General features: G+C 58.3%; 1 protein-coding gene across 1 annotated transcript in view; it reads right to left on the bottom strand.

The window, feature by feature from the left end:
* Nucleotides 1-2,349: 2,349 nt before the first annotated feature.
* Nucleotides 2,350-20,139, bottom strand: part of BCAR1 (BCAR1 scaffold protein, Cas family member) — a 34,570-nt gene continuing 16,780 nt past the window's right edge. The window contains exons 2-6 of the mRNA XM_032792255.2: nt 10,755-10,916; nt 9,936-10,049; nt 8,246-9,373; nt 5,789-5,878; nt 2,350-3,781 (exon numbers count right to left, since the gene is read on the bottom strand). Of these exons, the coding sequence (XP_032648146.1) occupies nt 3,266-3,781; nt 5,789-5,878; nt 8,246-9,373; nt 9,936-10,049; nt 10,755-10,916 (2,010 nt within the window). The 3' untranslated portion in view covers nt 2,350-3,265. The remainder of the gene's footprint in view (nt 3,782-5,788; nt 5,879-8,245; nt 9,374-9,935; nt 10,050-10,754; nt 10,917-20,139) is intronic.

The following is a 20,139-nucleotide window of genomic DNA, read 5'->3' as shown; positions in this document are numbered from 1 at the left end:
CTCTACCTCCTCCACAGCCCCTTCTCCACCTCTGGTCTGCTGAGCCCACCTGCTTGTCCCAGTGACACCACCCCATGTTGCACTCCCAGACCTATTATCCCCCTCCCTGCCCGGGGCAGTTCCCCAGCAGCCTGCACCGCTTGGCCCCAGTGTCCCCTTCCCCGCTGGTTCCCAGCACTACTGGTTTTGGATGGAAAAACGGCTGTTTTGGGAGCATGGGACAGGGCCCCTTTCAGCTCCCTGGTGGGGTTTCCTGAGAAGGAAAGGACCTTCCTTCTGCCATTCCAACTCTGGTGCCATGCTGGGCGGCCAGCTGGGCGAATGTTTCCAGGAAATTCAGCGTTTTGACAATTGGCCCCGAAAAATAAACAACAAAAATAAAAGTTTGTTTCATTTTCATGTAATTTGGGGGGGGGATGTTGCAAACAGCCCTGCCCCTGCCTCCGTGAGACCCTGGTGGGCCAACACAGACAATCAACTCTGCTGCCTCCTTGGTGCTTGCACTGTCCACAAACTGAGCGGGACCGGCTAGGCTACTGGGGAAGGGAGTGGGGCTGTCTAGCCCCCAAGATTGTTAGTAGTAGGAATTTGTATGGGATTAGCGGCCGGAGACCCAGTCAGGATCAAGGCCCCATTGTGCAACACGACAGTGGTGGCCCTACAAAACCCCTATTGTTCAACTGTCTGTGTCACTTTAGCAATGAGGCCCAGCTCTTCCACAGTGCTTACCGGCACCGGAGCTCTCAGCACCGTACATCCTCCCCATTGTACAGCTGGGGACACTGAGGCAGAGACTGGGGAAGTGACTTGCTCACAGGCATCCTGCCAGCCAGGGGCAGAGGCGGGAATGAAGCCCAGCTCTGCTGTGTCCCAGGCACGTGCACAATACACTAGGCTGCATGGTTTATTGAAAGTGACCCCACAAAATGGCCACTTGAGGTAGGCTCACACGTTGCTCCACGTGGGGCAAAATCCTGGGCCACCATTAGTAAAGCGCCCCTGACTGTCCCCATGGGGCTCGGACTTCACTGAGCCCGAAAGCCAAGCCCAGAAGGGACCACCAGTGTGATCATCTAGTCTGACTCCCTGCGCAGCCCAGGCCAAAGTCCTGCCCACTATCACTCCTGCAGCAGGTATCTTAGAAAGGCAGCAAAACTCCATTTAAAAATGGTCGGTGACAGAGAACTCCCCAGGACCCTTGGTAAATTGTTCCAGTGGTTAATTATTCTCATCACTAAAGACTGACACCTTATTTCCAGTCTCAGATTGTCTAGTGTCAACTTCCAGCCATTGGCCTGTGTGATATCTTTGTCTGCTAGGCTGAAGAGCCCATTGTTAAATATTTGTTCCCCACATGGATATGTGCAGACTGTGTCAAGTCCCCCGAACCTTCTCTTTGTTAAGATAAGCAGACTGAGGCCCTAGGGTCTGTCACTACCAGGCAGGTTTTCTGACCCTTTATTCATTCTTGTGGCTCTTCTCTGACCCTCTCCAATTTATCAACATCCTTCTTGAACTGTGCACACAACTGGACCCAGAATTTCAGCAGCGGTCGCACCAAGGCCACATGCAGAGATCAAAGAACCTCTCTTTTCCTACTTGAGATTCCCCCATTTCTGCATGGGGAGCTCATTTGAGTGGATTATGCACCATGACCCCCAAATCTTTAACCATGGGCAGGAAAGAACCTAGCTGAGGAGAGTGCTGGGAGCTGAGCAAACCTCAATGAGATGCCCAAGCTGAGTTCTGTGGGCATAGGAGTTAGGGATGGAGAACAATAACTTTCACCCCCATAGGGCCACAAAACCCTTGGCCAGCTCTATGCAGTAATCTGCTTCCCTGCTAACAACATGCAGCCATCTCTGGGGTGGAACCTGGCAGCTGTTTACCAGCCACACCTCAGTGGGCTGAACCTGGAGGCAAGTGGAATGCACCCATCTCTTATTGGGTGAAACAGGAGCTTCAGTGGCCCCTTAGTCAGATCCTCTGTGTTGCATTTCATGAGAGCTGACCCAGCAGTATAGCACCTGCTGGCTGGGGTATGGGCTTGATACGGACTTCACAGGATGGGCAACCCTCCAGGGACCCATTCATAGTGACCCAGCCCCACACTGCTTAGCTGGTGAGTACCGAGGGACCACAGAGGGCACTGAGACAACGGCCTTATCAGCCAGATAGCTGGGGGCTTTCTGACTCCAGCCCATGCCTTAGGAGCTCCCACTAGGAGAAGATGAGTTCTCACATCTCCATCTTCCATGGGAATATGGGATCCCATCTCCTCTGCATCCCGGGCAATGCTCACACACCAGCCCCCTCTCCCCCACCCCTAAAACACAACCACAAGGCAGAGGGGTTCTAGGCAAACCTTTATGCTGCCATGCCAGCAGGCTCCATAGCAACGAGTATCCATACAGGCCGTGAGGTACTTCAGAGCTCTGGGAACCCGCACATTTCAAGGCACCAATTTCATTTCGCATTTCTGCTACAGCCGATCTTAGCAAAACCCAACCGTGACACACCACGGTGAGGCACACCTCCCTGTGTCCATCCTGCTGGCCCCGGGGGCTGGCTGTCAGGCCAGGCAATGGACACACAGACACTCCTCCAGCTCACAGTTTGACTGTACTTTCCCCCATTGGACTCTGTCAGTTTCCTTTTCATCTCCACCCAGATACCATTGGATTGATTCATTCTGCACAATTAAACGGCTGTCAATTAGCTGCGAGAGAGCTCGTTAATTAGATCAGGCCCTAAAGTCAATGGAAATCACACTTGCCCCTAACTGTCCGCTGACACTACTGGATTTCCCTTCGATTGCTCCCGCCCGCTATAATTGCATTGCTGATTCAAATTCTAGTTCTTTTTTTAAATATCGCCCATTGGCCTAAAGCGCTCTGAATCCTTCACCGACAACAATAATTTGCCTCTGTGGCTTCGTTATGGGGGACCTGGGGCCCCCTTTTCTTTCCGAGGCCACAGCCTCTGTCCTGGGTCTCCAGCCTTTCACCTCAAAGCACCCTTAACGAATCGCCAGCGTGGCCTAAAAACTACCTTGTTCTTGGGGGGAAAGGGGGAGGAGTGAACAGGAGCCCAGAGTTGACGCTTGTTTTGTGCCCCGCCTCTGCCCCCCCATGGGAGTCTCTTTAAATATTTACAAGCCCATTTACACTCGTCTCGTGCTCTGCTGCGCGTCCACAGAGGCAGTCGTTAATAGTAGACTGATCTCTCCAAGTAGTTCCCAGCGCAGTGTGTGCTGGCGAGGCCGTCACATGGCCGCCAGCTGCCCCAGCACCATCCTGAACTGCTGTGTGCTGCTGGCCAGGTCTTTGACCCGCTCCACCATGTCCTTGGCAGCGGAGGGGGATGGGTAGTGGAGGGCGGCAGCCTTGGTGGTCACCACGATCTCCTTGAGCATGTCGCACAGCAGGTTGCTGTAGTGGGTGACCTTGTGGCGCACGTCCTGCGCCCGGGCCTGGCGTGACAGGGTGTCGCCGATGAACACCAGCTTGTGGGCACTGAGGATGACGAACTTGCTGTGGGCCACGAAGATCTTGGGTGGCTGGTTGGTGCCCACGGCGGTAAAGAAGGCGTCCACGGCGTTGGTGAGCGTGGTGAGGTTGGCCTCGCACTGCTCCAGGTAGAAGAGGAGCAGCTGGCGGTCGGAGGGGCACAGAGTGCTGCTGCCCCGCACCTGGGCGTAGTGCTGCGGTGGCGTCCAGCTGGAGAGGTCGTTGTTGATGGGGCGTGTGACCTCCTGCTCCAGCCGCTCAAACTGCTTCAGCTGGGGGGAGACGGACAGCACGTTAGGGACAGGGTGTGGCCAGGCCTAGCCAAGTACAACAAAGGGCCCCTGCCCTCACCCTCCAGTGGCTAGCTCCCGCAACAGCTACTGACTCAGCCGGAGGAGTCAATACCAGGTGCCTGTGCCACAGCCTGGCATTGTCAATGCTGCCCATGGAGATTAGGCGCCGACTCCCTTGATTCTTGAAAATCTGTTAGTGCTAAAGGCCCCAGGTCCATCCTGGCTGATGGCAGTGGGGTCAGCATGCCCAGGCCTGGCTCTACTTGCTGACTGGGGCACAGACAGACATCCTACTGCAAGCATGTTCAGAGCCCCAGCCCTAGGCATCGAGGGAAAGGGGAGCAATGAGGCTCAGATGAAAGCGTGACCATGGGGAGGGAGCCAGAGTCTGTCCCTGGGGGCCCTGGCCTGGCCTGGCCATGGGGGAGGGAGCCATAGTCTGTCCCTGGGGGCCCTGCAGGGCGTGGCCACGGGGAAGGGAGCCGGAGTCTGTCCCTGGGGACCCTAAGGCGCCTGGTCTGGACACATGGGAGGGAGCTGGAGTCTGTCCCTAGGGGCCCTGCAGGGCCTGGCCTGGCCACAGGGGAAGGAGCTGGAGTCTGTCCCTGAGGGCCTGCAGGCCTGGCCTGGTCTGGCCATGGGGCAGGGAGCCAGAGTCTGATCTGCCTCACGCATTGTCCACAGCATTAATTCCAGCAAGTCAAGAGAGCGGAGTGGGGAACTGCTGTGAGCACTGGATTCTGGACTTGGCTCGACAGCATCCTTCAGCTCCCCAGGGCCGGATCCCGTTACTGTTTACTATTGGTATTACCCAGCCCCTGGAACTGGGCAGCCTCAGGCCCCTCTTGCTTTCAGGAGGACTTCCCCAAAGCCAGAGGATCTCCTTTGGGAGACAGAGCGAGCTGGGGCGGATTCACGAGTGTGTGGCTCTGCCTGACACGGAAGCTGCGCCGTGTGTGTTGGGACAGGAGGGGCCTGGGCAGACAGCTGGGCCCTGCTTGGGAAGAGCCTTCGACAGCAGAGGGCACTTCCCAGACTCCCCCCATCACTAGCTAAGCCCTGCCTGTGCTCCCTAGGCTCCTGTCAGAGTGCTGTGGGGGTGGGAGCTGTCATAAACAGATAGCTAAGGGTTAATATTTCTTTTGCCTGTAAAGGGTTAACAAAGGGAACCAAACACCTGACCAGAGGACCAATCAGGAAACCAGATTTTTCAAAGCTCAGGGAGGGAAGTTTTTGGGTGTGTGTCTTTTGTTCTGTTCTAGTGCTCTCTCGGCTCTGAGAGTGATCTCTCTATCTCCAGGCTTTTCTAATCTTCTGTTTCCAAGTTGTAAGTACAAAGGCAGAAAAACAATAGGCTTATATTGTTTTGTTTTGTATTTACATGTGTGTAGTTGCTGGAATGTTTTAAATTATATTTCTTTTTGAATAAGGCTGTTTATTCATGTTTTCTTTTAAGCCAATAACCCTGTATATTGTCACCTTGATACAGAGACCATTTTTATGTCTTTTTCTTTCTTTTTATATAAAGCTTTCTTTTTAAGACCTGTTGGATTTTTTCCTAGTGGGGGCACAGAGGGATTGAGCCTGCAGCTCACCAGGGAATTGGTGGGAGGGAAAAGAAGGAGGGGGGAAGGTGAATTGTCCTCTCTGTTTTGTAATTCAAGGAGTTTAAGTACAGTAATCTTCCAGGGTAACCCAGGGAGGGGAAGCCTGGGAGGAGGTAAAGAGGGAGAAGGGAAGTGGGTTATTTCCCTTTGTTGTGAGACTCAGGGCATCTGAGTCTTGGGGTCCCCCAGGGAAGGTTTGGGGAGACCAGAGCGTGCGAAAGGCACTGAAATTCCTGTCTGGTGGCAGCGATATCAGATCTAAGCTGGTAATTAAGCTTGGAGGTTTCTTGCTAGCATCTTATTTTCTGAACTCTAAGGTTCAGAACTGAGTAGGAAAGCTATGACAGGAGCCCCCCAAGCGAGTGCTGGGCCCCAGTACCTGCTGCTGCTCCAGTTGCCCCTTGCCCTGCCGCATGATGTTGCCTCTTTCCAGCAGCTCCTTCTGGGTTTTCTCAAACTCCTCCTTGCCCTGGAAAACGGGAGGCCAGAGGGTGAGTCATGGCCATGGGGGAAGGTCCCTTCATCACAGCCCACAGGGGGGTTCCCCTGGTGGGAGCCCCTCCCACACCAGGGCAGAGATCCGGGACACACTCTCTCCGGGGTGGAGCACAGTGATGAATGGGGCTGGCCTAGCACAGTCACCCCCTCCCAGCCTGGGGTGCCCTTGCCCTGGGAGACAGCTCTTAGCCTGTTCTTAGCCCCTCTCCTCCAGAACGGGCAGGGGCTGGCTCTTCAGCTGCCAGCCACTCACCCCTGGGGGGTTGTGAAATTGTTCATAACTAAAGTTTTATGAATGAAACAACATTCATTCATAAAACCGGTTACCCCAATAACTGGCTAACTGACAATGAAGATGCTTGTTAAGAGCCATAGCTGTTTAGCCGGCTGCTCTTGTAAGTTTCACTTTCAATCCAATTGCTGCTTAAATCACTGAAACTTGCACTTTCAATATTGTAACTTCTGCTCATGGTTTGCCATTCATTATACTTGGCCAGACTGTAACTCATGCTCTATTTTAAAACGCTCACTCCATTTTGTAAAAGCTGCTGCAACCTTCATTTTGCAAAACCCTAATGTAATCTTATTAGTTTAGTTTAGGTGTGTGAATGAGGTATGAATGGATGATGGAATCAGCCTCCAGCCCCAGCCTGTCCTGATGAAATAAAGTTCAAACCCCAGCGGCTGAAGATGCAGACAAGGGCCCTAACAAAGTAAGTCCACCCTAAAAAAAAAAAAAAAAAGGAAGCTCAAAGCCAGGTCCGGGGCTGAAAGTCAGGTCTGCAATTGACAGGTGATCAATCACACCAACTCCAGAGGCAGCGTGACACAGCAAATCCTATAGACTCTGGATTCAGACTAAAAGCCTATAAAAAAGATGGGTGAGATGGAAGACTTTGGGTAACATTCTGCTGCCAACATGGGAGGGCATCGGTGCGCGCCCGACACAGACCCAGCCCTTCCTCATGCCTGGCTTTCCTGGCCATTTAGCCACCACGAGCTACGATCCCAAGCTGCAAAATCAAGCCATGAACTCAAGCTACGTGTAGGACTGGTAACTATCCAGCAGTTGCAGAACATTTGATGTGCGTGTGTGTGTGTGTATAAGTATTAGGTATTAGCTAGTGGTTATAGATCAAATTATCATCATAATAAACGTGGCATCTTTGCCTTGTCCCCTGAAACATTCCCAGCCTGCCTGCCACAAGGGCTCCCGAGAGAGGGTGGATTGCAGCCACCCGCTGTGAGGAACCCGAGAGGCAGCTGCCTCACTGCAGCTCCAGCATGCAGTGCCCCACCCCTTAGGTGGGACCAGCACACCCAGCCCTCGCAGTACACACCCAGCTGGCTTTAGTGCTGCAGCCCGGGTGCAGTACTGCAGAAGGCCAGGCAGTGGCGCTGCATGCTGGTGGCAGTGGCCGGATGGCTGGAATCCTGCCTAGGCTGGCTGAGATGGGTTCCAGATGCCACACGCTGAGCTTGTCAAACTGCACAGGCTGGCTGGGTGCCCAGCCCATGGCCTGGCCAAGGGGAGATGCCCAGCAGGGGACCCGGTCAGGCAGGAGGGAGGCAGGTTCACCCCCAACATAACTGGCACTAGAAGCGGCTTGGCTAGCGCCAGGCAGAGGCTGCGTCCACACAGTCCCCCAGGGCTTGCGCCCTGGGAGCAGCTATTGCAGAGGAAGTGCAGCCAGTGCATGGGCACCTGGGAGGTGCCCAGGGCTGGTTATGGGGCATGTGGAGAGGTTCCCCAAGGACACAGAAGACTGAAGGACCCCTTCAGCCCCCTCAATAGTGGGAGGGAGCCCAACAAGCATGGGCTTCTGGGCTGTCAAAAAGGGGCAAGGAATCTTACCTCCATCACAGTGTGCAGCATCCTGGCCTTAGGAAACCTGCCCATTCCAGGCTCACCCCTGGCACCCTGCTGCCCCCCACCTGGCTTGGCAAGTGGTAACCCCCTGGCCTGGGCAGTGTGCCAGGGAAGGAAGCAAAGGTGCTGGGTGGGTGGCAAGCAGCAGGCACCAGTCCCTACTCCCACAGCTTGCCCAGGAGTCAGTCCCAGCTGGACCCATTGCTTCCCTGCTGGGGCTGGATGCAGGGGCATCGAGCGCGTGACGCCCAGGCACATTTCAACACACCCTGGCCGGGGGCACCAGCTCTGTGCCTGGGGCAAGGGCCAGTGGGGGCAATGCTGGAGGGAGAAGCAGGAGGAAGAGAGAGGCCTCATGTGAGGGGGAGGGGTGAATGGGGGAGGCCCATCTCAGTTGGGGGGCAAGCCCAGCCCCCGCTCTACCCTGGGGTGCCCCCTCCGTCTCCTCTCTCCCTCCCCACTGCCCACCTGCAGGTGCACGTAGTCGTAGTCTTCCATCCAGCCGCTCTCACTGTTCTCGTACGGCCCGTCAGGCGAGTCCTGCGCCAAGAACTTGGGTGGGGAGGGCAGGGGCCGTGACTGGATGCTGCTGGCCTTGTCGGCGGGCGCCGGCGGGGGGTGGCTGGCAAGGAGCAGATTGGAGTCCAGGCTGTCCGCCGGCGGCTTATCCCGTCTGAAGAGCAGGGAAGCGTTGCCGTGCAGGAAGGACGCCAGCTGCTTGGTGTCGTCGGGGATGCCCCGTGAGTACATCATCAGGCGGTCCAGGTCGTCGGTGCCGCCTGGCTTGCCGGCTGCCAGGGCACCAGGGGCCCAGCCACAGCCATCCAGTGCCTGGCTGTGCCGCAGTAGGGCCTGGTACACGTCCTCCATCTTCTGCAGCTGCTTGCTGAGCTTGGCATGCAGGGCGCGGTCGGAGGCCTGGGCCACATTTCCCACGGCCCCGCGGGCGAACTCCAGCAGGTCCCGCAGTGCCTCCTTGATGCCCTCGGCCGCCGCTCGGAGGCTGGGCGCATGGAGCTCCAGCTGCTCTGGGCTGCGCCAGCCAGTGCTGATGAAGGACATGAGGTAGGAGACGGAACTGTTGATGTGGTGCTGCAGCCGGGCCAACAGCTCCATGGCCGCGTCCAGGTCCAGGCCTAGCTCCTTGGGTGCATCCTTACCTGGCCCCACATCCAGCGAGGAGCTGGAGATGTTGCTGCGGGTGCTGCCCGTGCTGGAGGCTGAGAGGCGCTTGGCATCACCTGCCCTGGCCTCCCGGTCCACCTGCGGCGGCACGTCATAGATGTACTCGCCCTCACTGTCCAGGCTGCCAGCGTGCAGCTCCCGGGGCACATCGTACACGTCCTGCGCGGGCCCCGCCGGCTTCCGTAGGCTGGGCAGCACGTCATAGATCTCCTGCGGGAAGGGGGCTTCGGGGGCGCCCTTCCCTGCTGCCGGTGGCACATCGTACACGTCCTCAGGCAGGGCCAGCTCCACCGGGTGCCGGGGCAGGTCCAGCACCTTTGACTTGGCAAAGGCGGGGGGCACATCATAGGTTTCCTCTCGGGAGGGGCCGTCCGGGACGTCCTTGCTCACGGATGGGGGGACATCATACACCTGCATGGGGGGACAGCTGCTGTGAGTGCCGAGCCCTGCCTGCGCCCCTTCCTGCATACAATGCTCGGCCCTACCCGCACCCCTTCCTGCCACCTGTGCCTAGCCCTGCCCATGCCCCTACCTACCGCCTGTGCCCCTTTGTGTCAGAGCAGACGTTGTGGGAGAGCCCCGAGGGGTCAGAAAACTGCCCAATATTTATTATGTTTTAAAGTCTGGTGGCTTTGAAGCTGCTCTGATGGTTGTGGGGCCCGCCTGGAACTTCTTGGAGGCTGGGACCTGCCCTCCAGTCCCTGCTCCCAGTTCCTGTTGAGCCCCTTACTCTAGCAACGCCAGGTACCCGCCCCTGCTTACCCATGGCACCGTCTGAGCTTGCCAATGTTGTGCTGACCCCACCTGGAGGAAATCCTGCGCTGCACCTTGCCATGGGGGCTGGCATGGTGCCACTGTGCTGCAGAACCAGGCAAGGCTTAGTGCTGGGCCATGCCAGGGAGCACAGGCTTGGATCCCAGCCCTGGGGCAGGCAAAGGAATTCCCAAGCCCCCCCGCCCCTGGCACCACTCACAGTTTGAGGAGCCTGGTGCAGGGCCTTCTCCACACTGGGCGGCACGTCGTAGATCTCCTGGCTGGGCTCCCGGCTAGTGGGGCCCTTCACTGCCATTGGGGGCGTGTCGTAGACCTGTGAGCACAGCGAACAATGGCATTGGTTCCTGCAGCTAGCAGATGCCCAGGCAATTTGCCCATAGCCATGTCGATCCGTAGGGACACTGGGACGGCTAAATGGCTCAGCCCCACCGCCCTGAGCCCAGGAGCCTCCAGTTGAGCCTAACTGCCTTTGCTAATACTAACTATGAATCTCTCTGAAGCTTGCTACAGTCTAGATCATAGAATCTCAGGGTTGGAAGGGACCTCAGGAGGTCATCTAGTCAAACCCCCTGCTCAAAGCAGGGCCAATCCCCAGACAGATTTCTGCCCCAAATCCCTAAATGGCCTCCTCAAGGATTGAGCTCATAACCCTGGGTTTAGCAGGCCAATGCTCAATCCACTGAGCTATCCTTCCTTCCCTCCCCAGGACATTTCATGTGGTGGGGAGTTCCACAGGCTAATCATACTGGAATCTGCCCTCTTTTCAGCATCATTGGGCATCCCTTGTTTTCGCACTGGAGACTGTCCCTCAGACCAAAGACGAGAGGAGAGAGCCCCTGTCCTGCACATCATCCGCTGCTGGACAAGCAAGGAGTCAAGATCCAGAGAACCCCTGAAGAAGCTCTGCCCCCAGGCCCAGGTGGACAGGACAGCACCTATAAGATGAGGGAGGGGGAGGAGCAGCTAGCTAGTCATGCCAGGCCTCTCAGCCCGCCCATCTGCTGGCGCAGGGCCTCACCTCCTGGCTGTACTGGCTGGCAAGCACACCGCGGATGGGGGGCACGTCGTAGATCTCCTGGGGCCCAGAGGCAAGGAGGTGCCGTGGGATGTCGTACTCATCCTGCTCGCCTTTGGGTGAGTCGTAGATGTAGACCTGCCCCACGCGGGTGGGCACCACCACCTGGAAGAGAGCACAGGGGTAGGTGAGCAGGGCGCTGCCATGCGATACAGGTGCCCCACGGCCCGGGGGGGAGCAGAGTGCTGCCACATGGCACAGGCACCACGGCCTGAGGGGAGCAGAGTCTCCCCCGGTATGAGTGGGTGGCAGTTGTGGGGAGCAGAGAAGAGAAATTGTTGGGAGTCTCAGCAGTTCCTGCTTAGGCACTGAACAGGGAGGCAGTGCCCAGAGTAAGTGCTCCATCCCAGCTACAGACTGATGGGCACCTCCCCCCGAGCACCGGCTGTTGCCTGTTCACACTGGTGCTCTGCAGCCAGCTCTGCCTCCTGAACCCCTTCTCCTCCCCGCCCTGCTCCTGCTCGCAGCACTGTCAGAGCCTGCAGCTGAGCTTCCCTGCCATGCTGACAGCAGGTGGGAGCTGGGTCTCGGGGGCAGCACCCCTCCAATGCAGTTGGGCACATGGCAAGTAGCAGCTGGCATCACTGGCCTCACTTGAGCGGCCAGGGCCCCAGTTGACAGCCCAGGGCTAGTGGGAGAGCCCCTCCCCAAGACCTCACGTGCCAGGCTGGCGAAGAGAGGAGCACCACCCTGTTTTGGGGGGACTGAGGCTCAGAGAGACCATGGGGCATGGCCTGGGTGCCACAGAGAGACCATGCTGAAGCCAGGAACCCAGGCGGCCCGAGGGCCATGGCCGCAAGCCCAGCCTCCCTGGAGGCCATGGGTGGGACTCACTATCAGCCCAAAGCAGAGCCAGTCCAGCTTCTCCCGCTATCCACCCCAGCCCCCTGAGCCGGCAGGAAGAGAGAAGGGCGTGAGAGCAAAGGGCTCCATGCCCGTCTGTACTATTGGGTTTCTGGGAAGTGAAGTAAACGTGCGCCAGGGTCTCCCTCACGCCGCAGAAGGGGCAGGTGTCTGGGACAGGGGTAAACCACGCTAAGTACACGCTCATGCTCACGGCCCCATGGAGGAGCCGCCAACTGATATCCCCGGCGGGCCTCGGGACCAGGGTAGAGTATAGGCTGGCCCACCAGGGCTCCTCACCCTCGAGAGGTGGCAGAAGGTCCTGCCACTTTGTGTCGGGGCGGGACACGAGGGTGAGGAAGTGAAGGGTATGGAGCACAAGCGTGTAGAGTTGTTTCCTTGGCGCGGTTTGAAAACGGACCGGCTGCAGACCATCCCCGTCTGTACTATTGGGTTTCTGGGAAGTGGGCGGCGGAAGCCCGCCCACTGCTAAAGGATCCCCCCCCTATCCTAAGGGGAGGACCCACAGGACCTCATAACCCCACTGATTGCGGGGGACAACTAATAAAAGAACAGGGACAGGAGTGAGGTCAAAGGGTCATAAGAAGGGAGCCTGACGGGGACACCGAGCAGAGAACCCCGGACAGCGCCCACTGGTCCTCGAAGGCATCAAGGGAGCCAGTGGACGCCTCCCAGAGGAACTCTGCCCGGACACGTGAACGGACCAGGGACCGGAAACAAGCCCCACAGTCACCGGAGTCTCCATCGGCCAACCTCCTCTCCCTGGTTGTGTAGATGGCCATTTTAGCCAGGGTGAGGAGGAGGTTGACCAGGAGATCCCGCGACTTGGTGGGGCCACGGATAGGGAGTGTGTAGAGAAGGAAGTGAGGGGAAAAGTGCAGCCAAAAATGCAACAGGAGATTAGTGAGGAGCCAGTATAGGGGCTGCAACCTGGCGCACTCTAAGTAGATGTGTGCCAGGGTCTCCCTCATGCTGCAGAAGGGGCAGGTGTCTGGGACAGGGGTAAACTGTGCCAAATACACGCCCGTGCTCAAGGCCCCATGGAGGAGCCGCCAACTGATATCCCCGGCAGGCCTCGGGACCAGGGTAGAGTAAAGGCTGGCCCACTGGGGCTCCTCACCCTCCAGAGGTGGCAGAAGGTCCCGCCACTTTGTGTCAGGACGGGACACTAGGGTGAGGAAATGAAGGATGTGGAGCACAAGTGTGTAGAGTTGTTTCCTTGGCGCGGTTTGAAAACGGACCGTCTGCAGACCATGCCCGTCTGTATCTATTGGGTGTCTGGGAAGTGGGCGGGCGGAAGCCCGCCCACTGCTAAAGGAACCCCCCTCAGCCTAAGGGGAGGATCCACAGGACCACAGAAGCCCACTGATTACGGGGGACAACTAATAAAAGAACAGGGACAGAAGTGCGGTCAAAGGGTGTCACGGAGTCCCCGGGCGATGCTCTGGAACTGCTCCCCACTAAGCCAGTCAGGACATAGGGGAGCCTCCTCTCCCTTGGAGCAGACTTGTTCAGGGCAAGAAGCTCACACGTCTCACCCTGGTCCTGGAGCATCAGCATCCCTGCCCTCCGTGTGCTTCCCACAGCGAGCCCACCCAGGCGGGTCCTGGGAGAGCCACAGGTCCTGCACCCCACTTTGCAGTCAGACGTGACTGTCAGCCAGCTAGTAACACAGAGGTTTATTCGATGACAGGAACAGGGTAAATAGAGCTTGTAGATACAGCGAACCAGACCCCTCGGCCGGGTCCATCTGGGGGGGCAGTGAGCCAGATCCCTAGTCTGCACTTCACTCCTCACCCAGCAAGCTCCAGACTAACCACCCACCCCAGCCCCTCCTCTCTGGCTCAGCTCCTTTCCCGGCCAGGAGGCACTGATCCCTTTGTCTCCAACACCTCAGCTGGCACCTTTGCAGAGGAGGGCCCAGGCCATCAGTGGCGGAGACAGAGTGCCAGGCATTTAGGTGCACGGCCCTTGCTCTGCAGCAATCACACACCTTATCCCACCACCTAGATACTTAAGAACTGCCTAGGGGACACGAGGCACCAACACAGTATTCAGAGCAAACATTAAGAACAGTCCCAGTCGTCACATCATAAGAAGGAGCCTGATGGGGACACCGACAGAGAACCCTGGACAGCGCCCACTGCTCCTCGAAGGCGTCAAGGACCAGTGGACGCCGCCCAGAGAACTCCGCCCGGATACGTCAACGGACCAGGGACCGGAAACAAGCCCCACAGTCACGCGAGTCTCACATCGGCCAACCTCCTCTCCCTGGTCGTAGATGGCTTTTTAGCCAGGGAGGAGGAGTTGACCAGGAGTCCGGGACTTGTGGGGCCACGGATAGGGAGTGCGTAGAAAAGGAGATAGGGAAAAGTGCAGCCAGAAACGTAACAGGATATTGGTGAGGAGCTGTATAGGGGCTGCAGCCTGGTGCACTCTAAGTAGACGTGCGCCAGGGCCTCCCTCACCGCCGCAAAAGGGCAGGTGCTGGACAGGGGTAAACCACGCCAAATACACCCCGTGCCAAGGCCCCATGGAGAGCCGCCAACTGAATCCCGGCGGACCTCAGACCAGGGTGGAGTAGAGGTTGACCCACTGGGCTCCTCACCCCAGAGTGGCAGAAGGTCCGCCACTTTGTGTCGGGGCGGGACACGAGGGGGAAATGAAGGGTATGGACACGAGCGTGAGAGTGTTTCCTTCGGTGGTTTGAAACAACCGGTTGCAGACCATGCCCGTCGTATCTATTGGGTTTCCGGGAAGTGGGAGGGCGAAGCCCGCCCACCGCTAAAGACCTCCCCCCAGCCAAGGGAGGACCCACAGGACCACAGAAGCCACTGATACGGGGACAACTAATAAAAGAACAGGGCACGGGAGTGTGTCAGAGGGTCAGAAGAAGGAGCCGGACGGGGACACCGAGCAGAGAACCCCGGACAGCGCCCACGCTCCTCGAAGGCGTCAAGGGAGCCAGTGGAGCCGCCAGAGGACTCCGCTCGGATATGTGAACGGACCATGAACCGGAAAAAACCCCACATCACCCGGAGTCTCCATCGGCCAACCTCCTCTCCCTGGTCGTGTAGATGGCCTTTTTAGCCAGGGCGAGGAGGAGGTTGACCAGGAGGTCCCGGGACTTTGTGGGGCCACGGATAGGGAGTGCATAGAGAAGGAGGTGAGGGGAAAAGTGCAGCCAAAAACGCAAAAGGAGATTAGTGAGGAGCCAGTATAGGGGCTGCAACCTGGCGCACTCTAGGTAAACGTGCGCCAGGGTCTCCCTCACGCCGCAGAAGAGGCAGGTGTCTGGGACAGGGGTAAACCACGCCAAGTACATGCCCGTGCTCAAGGCCCCATGGAGGAGCCGCCAACTGATATCCCCGGCGGGCCTCGGGACCAGGGTGGAGTAGAGGCTGGCCCACCGGGGCTCCTCACCCTCCAGAGGTGGCAGAAAGTCCCGCCACTTTGTGTCGGGGCGGGACACGAGGGTGAGGAAATGAAGGGTATGGAGCACGAGTGTGTAGAGTTGTTTCCTTCGCGCGGTTTGAAAACAGACCTGCTGCAGACCATGCCCATCTGTAGTGGGGCGAACACCCGCTCCAGCCCGGAAGGGGTTGGAAAAACCCTGCAGAGAGCTGGGACTGGGGAAGGGAGTGAAACCCCAGCTGATTGGGGGAAGTGGCTGCAGCTGGGGCCATGCCCCAAACAGACTAAGGTGGCCTTATAAGAAGGCCAAGGCAGGCAGCAGCTCAGGACACTCTCTCTCTGCTTGTAGAGAGAAGGGCCTGGCTGCAGGGAGCTAAGCAAGGTACCAGGAGTGGAGCAGGGCTGGGGGAAGGCTAGAGGAGCTCTGGCCTAGGAAACCCCCAGGCTGTGGGCCTAGCTGAGGGCCTAAGACCAGTACTGGGGCAGCCTAGCTATAGAGGGAAGCATCAGGTCCAACCCACCCTTGCCTGTGATGAGTGGCTGACACTGCAGTCTGCCCCAGGGAGTAGGGCTAGATGGTGACTGGCAGTAAGCTTACACTGAGGTGAGGTGTGGTTAGTGAGTGGGGAGGAGAGACTCAGAGTGTAGGGGTACTGCCAGGGGGGGAGCAACCCAGAGAAAGGGGCACTGGAGTCCTGGGAGGGGCTTGGGGGCCAGCAGTAAGGTGGATCACCAGCCTGCAGGGGGTGCTCCAGGACACTAGAAGAGCTAATTCCCATGGATGACCAGCAGGAGGTGCCATCGGGGTTAGTCCACTCCCTTACACCGTCTGTGTCGCTCTCCATGGCTGGGCACACACAGGCTCATGTTCCCTGTGGCATGGCAAGGAATGCACCAGCCGAACGCCTGGATGAAGGCGTTAGGGGTCTGGGTGAACCCTGCTATGCCACACAGCTTGGACCAGGGGGGGTCCGCACATGGTCCACATTTACACGCCAGTGGGGTCTGATCATTGAGCTGCTGATCAGAGCCAGCTGGAGCTAGGGTGGGGCTGCGACACTCCCCATGGAATGGGACAATGTATGGGAGATGGGAGTCAGCTCCTCTGGGAGCCTCCCTGGGTGGGCAGAAGGCAGAGAAGGGGGCCGCATGTGGGGAGGGGAGAATGGGCTGTGTGAGGGAAGGAGTACGTGCGGGGGAGGGGAGATGGGGCTATGCATTTGAGAGCACATAGTTGACATGCCCAGGCCAAGCTCAGCTTGTGAGGAGAGGGCTGCCAGAGAAGGAAGGAGAGCCCAGTGATTAGGCTGAAAACTGGGACTTGGCAGACCCAGGTTCAAACCCTAAATTGACCATAGACATGCCCTGATGCCCCTGGAGATGTGCCTCAGTTTCCCCTACTGCTGAGTGGGAGCACTAGCCCTGCCAAGCCTGCCAGGGGCTGTGATGAGAACTCCACTGAAGAGAGCTAGGTACTGCCCTGCCACAGGGAGTGCGGCACAGTGGGTGCAGCCAAGCCTCAGCCAGGAGCAGCCAGCAGCTGGCAAAAGGGCAGTGGCTGAAAAGCAAAGGAGCAGCCAGGGCTGCCGTCCCCTGCACCCACCGAGGCAGGTGCTGCCAGCATTCTACCAGCCACGCACGGTGTAAAGCTGGCCTGGCCCTCCCACTCCCCTATAGCCCACCCATGGGAGTTGGGCACTGCCGGGCCCAAGTGACAAGACCATTAACCTGTGGGTAGAAGGGCAGCAGCAGAGCTGGGCCTGGGGTTGGAATAGCAATGGGTCGGTGTTTGCACAGCTGAGTGCCTGACCCCGTGCTGGGCAGGCAATGCCCTGGAGTGGCTCCTCGTGCCTGGGGAACCAGGCCTGGAGCTGCCTGCTGTCTGCACCCCTTGCCCTGCATTGCTGCATGCTGGCCACAGCCAATTTGGACTGAGGGATTGCAGCCCTGTTTCTAGGGCCTGGGCCATGGGGAGCAAGCCCTGCAGCACCCCTGGGCTGGCTTGCAGGTCGAAGGGTGCCCAGTGCAATCCCAGCACTGACAGCACGCTTTGCTCCTCACCAATTTTAAAGCCAGAAGAGCCATCTAGTCTGACATGCACATCGCAGACCACAGAACCTCACCTGCTCACTCCTGTAATAGACCCTTGACCTCTGGCTGACTCACTGACATCCTCAAATCTTGATTTAAAGACATTAAGTTACAGAGAATCCACCATTTATTTAACCCAGCAAGTGACCCTGCCCAGTCTCTGTCAACCTGACCCAGAGGAAAATTCCTTCCCCACCCAAATACAGTGATCAGTCAGACACTGAGCATATGGGCAAAACCTAGATAGTTGGGCAAGAATTCTCTGTAGCAACTCAGAGCCTGCCCTGGTCATTAGGGATATTCGCTCCTTATCCACGTTCGATTCCCCAATTCATCCCCAGCTCCTCCTGTGTGACTAACAGCCCCCCCGGCTCTGTCTGATGCCTCACTGTTGTTAGAGTTGCAGGGTGACTGACCTGCTGTAAAACTGGGCTGTAGTTTATCCCCATTGCCTTTCGCCTTCATGGCCTTATCAGGGCAGCAGAACTGCCCTGCTCCCAGCGTGCACAGCTGGAGTGCCAAGTGGAGCCAGGATTCTCCCTGAGCCACACCCAGACATGGGTCATGTCTCCTCCCCCGTGCCTGTGCCAAGAGTGCTGCCAGGGCCATTCTGGCAGGGGCTGTTAGCCTGGCGCCAGAGCCAGCCTCTGCCCCAGAGCTGCCCCCATCCCAGGGAGCTTTGCCATGGACGATCAGCCCACGCTGGCACCCTGGCACTGTAGCTGCTGCCTTGGTGCACCTGCTCTGGGAAGCATGGGCCAGGCTGGCTCCCTGGCCAACCCCAGGGAAGTCTGCCCCCGGCTGGGGGGAGGAGGATTATGCCCAGTGTGCCCCTGCACTCGAGCCTTTGGTCCTGGGGTCAGCATCCCTGTAGCAGCAAGCGTTCCCAGCTCACCTGCCGTGTGCCCTGCTATGCGCGTCTGCATGTGTGCCTGCCTGCCTGCTTCTGGGCGTTGGCATGTCTGCGTGTCTGGGTACATGCAAGCATCTGCACGTGTGTGCCTGCCTGTGCATACGTGTGTGCCTGCATGTGCTTGCCTGCTTCAGGGTTTGGGTATGTCTGCGGGCGGCCATCTGTCTGCGTGTGGCTTATGGGTGCACCAGCACAGTGAGTGAGTGGGGGTCCGGCACCATCGCAGCCCTGGGTGTGAGTGGGGGGGTGCCACTAGCTGTCTCGCAGCAGAGAGAGTTAATAGCATTGTAAACATACTGAATGGCAAAGAGAGGACTCCAGAGCTGGCTGGCTGGGACCCCTCCCCTGGGGGGCACAGACCTAGCACACTCCACCCTGCTTTCCTTTGACTCCCCCATCTGCCAGGGGCACCTAAGGGATCTGTTAGTGCCTGGGACTCAGAGCAGCCCCTGTGGGCAGGAGTTAGCTGGGGTTCCCCTGAGCGGCCGGGGGGGGTCATGGGGCATGCATCTCTGTGCACATACCTTGCACGGTGGGGGGGAGGGGCAGGTATCTAGGCAAGGTCCCTCCCACAGCCCCCCACTATCCCAGCTCTGCCGATGTCCCTCAGTCCTGACCCGTAGCCTGCTGCCATCCTAGCCAAGGCTTCCCAGCCGCATCTGCCCCCCGATCCCAACCAGCAGATGTAACATATGCACTCAGGTGAGAGCTGATGCCAGAAATTCAAGGCTTAACAGATCTGGGAGCAGCAGCCTCTGGTCCCAGAGTGTACTGGTGAATTTCCCCCACACCCCTGCAAGACAAACCCCTGGGGGCAGGGACGTGGAGGGTACCAGCAGCCAGGCCAGTTGCCAGCCTGGGGTTTTGCTCCCTGGCCCCTGTAAAGGCCCAGCCGGGCTGCTCTGATTAGCTGCCCTGGCACCGAGGGACTGGTGGGTTTTGCTTCTCTAGGGCATTCCCTACAGCATTCCACGGCCCTGCCCTGTGTACTGAACCCCGCAGCACCAGCAGAGAGCCCCAGGCCAGCCTGGGTGGTGCTACCTCCTGTGGGCTGCCCTAGGGGGCAGGGGTGGGGGTCGGCTAGCCACTCCAGCCAAGGGCCCTGTCCCCTCACTCCAGGGGAGGGTGTGATGAAGTGGGACTGTTAATGTTTCCTCTGAATACTGTGTGGGTGCCAGGTTCCCCTATGCATTTCTTAAGTCTCCAGTGTGTATAAATGGCCGACACTCTGTCCTGGCAACAAACGGTCAGGGCCCTTCCCCCCTGCAAGGGAATAGCTAAAGGTAAGCAAAGATCAGGTAACCTCCAGGCCAGGGAAAGAGATAAAGGCCAGAAAGGAGGGGCTGGAGGGGGTGGCACTCTGGAGCTGGCTGGGGACAGGAAGTGAGGATAGATGTGGGGGTCTGCCTCACTGGGCCCCAGAATGGACCCTGCTGAGGGGTCCCGTTCTCTGTACCTACAAGCTCTGTTTTAGACCGTGTTCCTGTCATCGAATAAACCCCTGTTTTACTGGCTGGCTGAGAGTCACATCACACTGCAAAGTAGGGGTGCAGGACCCTGTGGCTTCCCAGGACCCCGCGGCTTCCCCAGGACCCCGCCTGGGCGGATTTGCTGCGGGAAGCGTACGGAGGGGCAGAGGATGCTGAATGCTCCAAGGAGAGACCCAGGAGGTGAAGCCATGTGAGCTTCTTGCCCTGAAGACAGTCTGCTCCAAGGGAGAGGAGGCTCCCCAAAGTCCTGCCTGGCTTTGTGGGGAGCAGTTCCAGAGCATCACCCGGGGACTCTGACAGAGGGGCTCGGGCTTTCGGAGCTCAGGGTTCCAGTTCTCCCCACCCCGGGTGACACTTGGAGCAGGGTTTGGCAGCAGCACGTCAAGCCTATGAAAAGGGCATGTCCTGGAGCCTGCCCAGCCCGGGGCTGTACAGGGAGGGGATGAACACCAGGGCGATGGGGTCAGCCTCAGGGCAACACTCACAGAACAGTCCCACATCCCAGCTGCCAGGCCCGCTGGATGCAGGGGCCTCGGATCCCGGCTGCTTTCAGGAT

Source organism: Chelonoidis abingdonii, chromosome 19, assembly GCF_003597395.2.
Source record: "Chelonoidis abingdonii isolate Lonesome George chromosome 19, CheloAbing_2.0, whole genome shotgun sequence".
Classification (NCBI taxonomy): domain Eukaryota; kingdom Metazoa; phylum Chordata; order Testudines; family Testudinidae; genus Chelonoidis; species Chelonoidis abingdonii.
The sequence above is the reverse complement of the archived record's forward strand: the minus strand, read 5'-3'. Positions and strand labels throughout refer to the sequence as shown.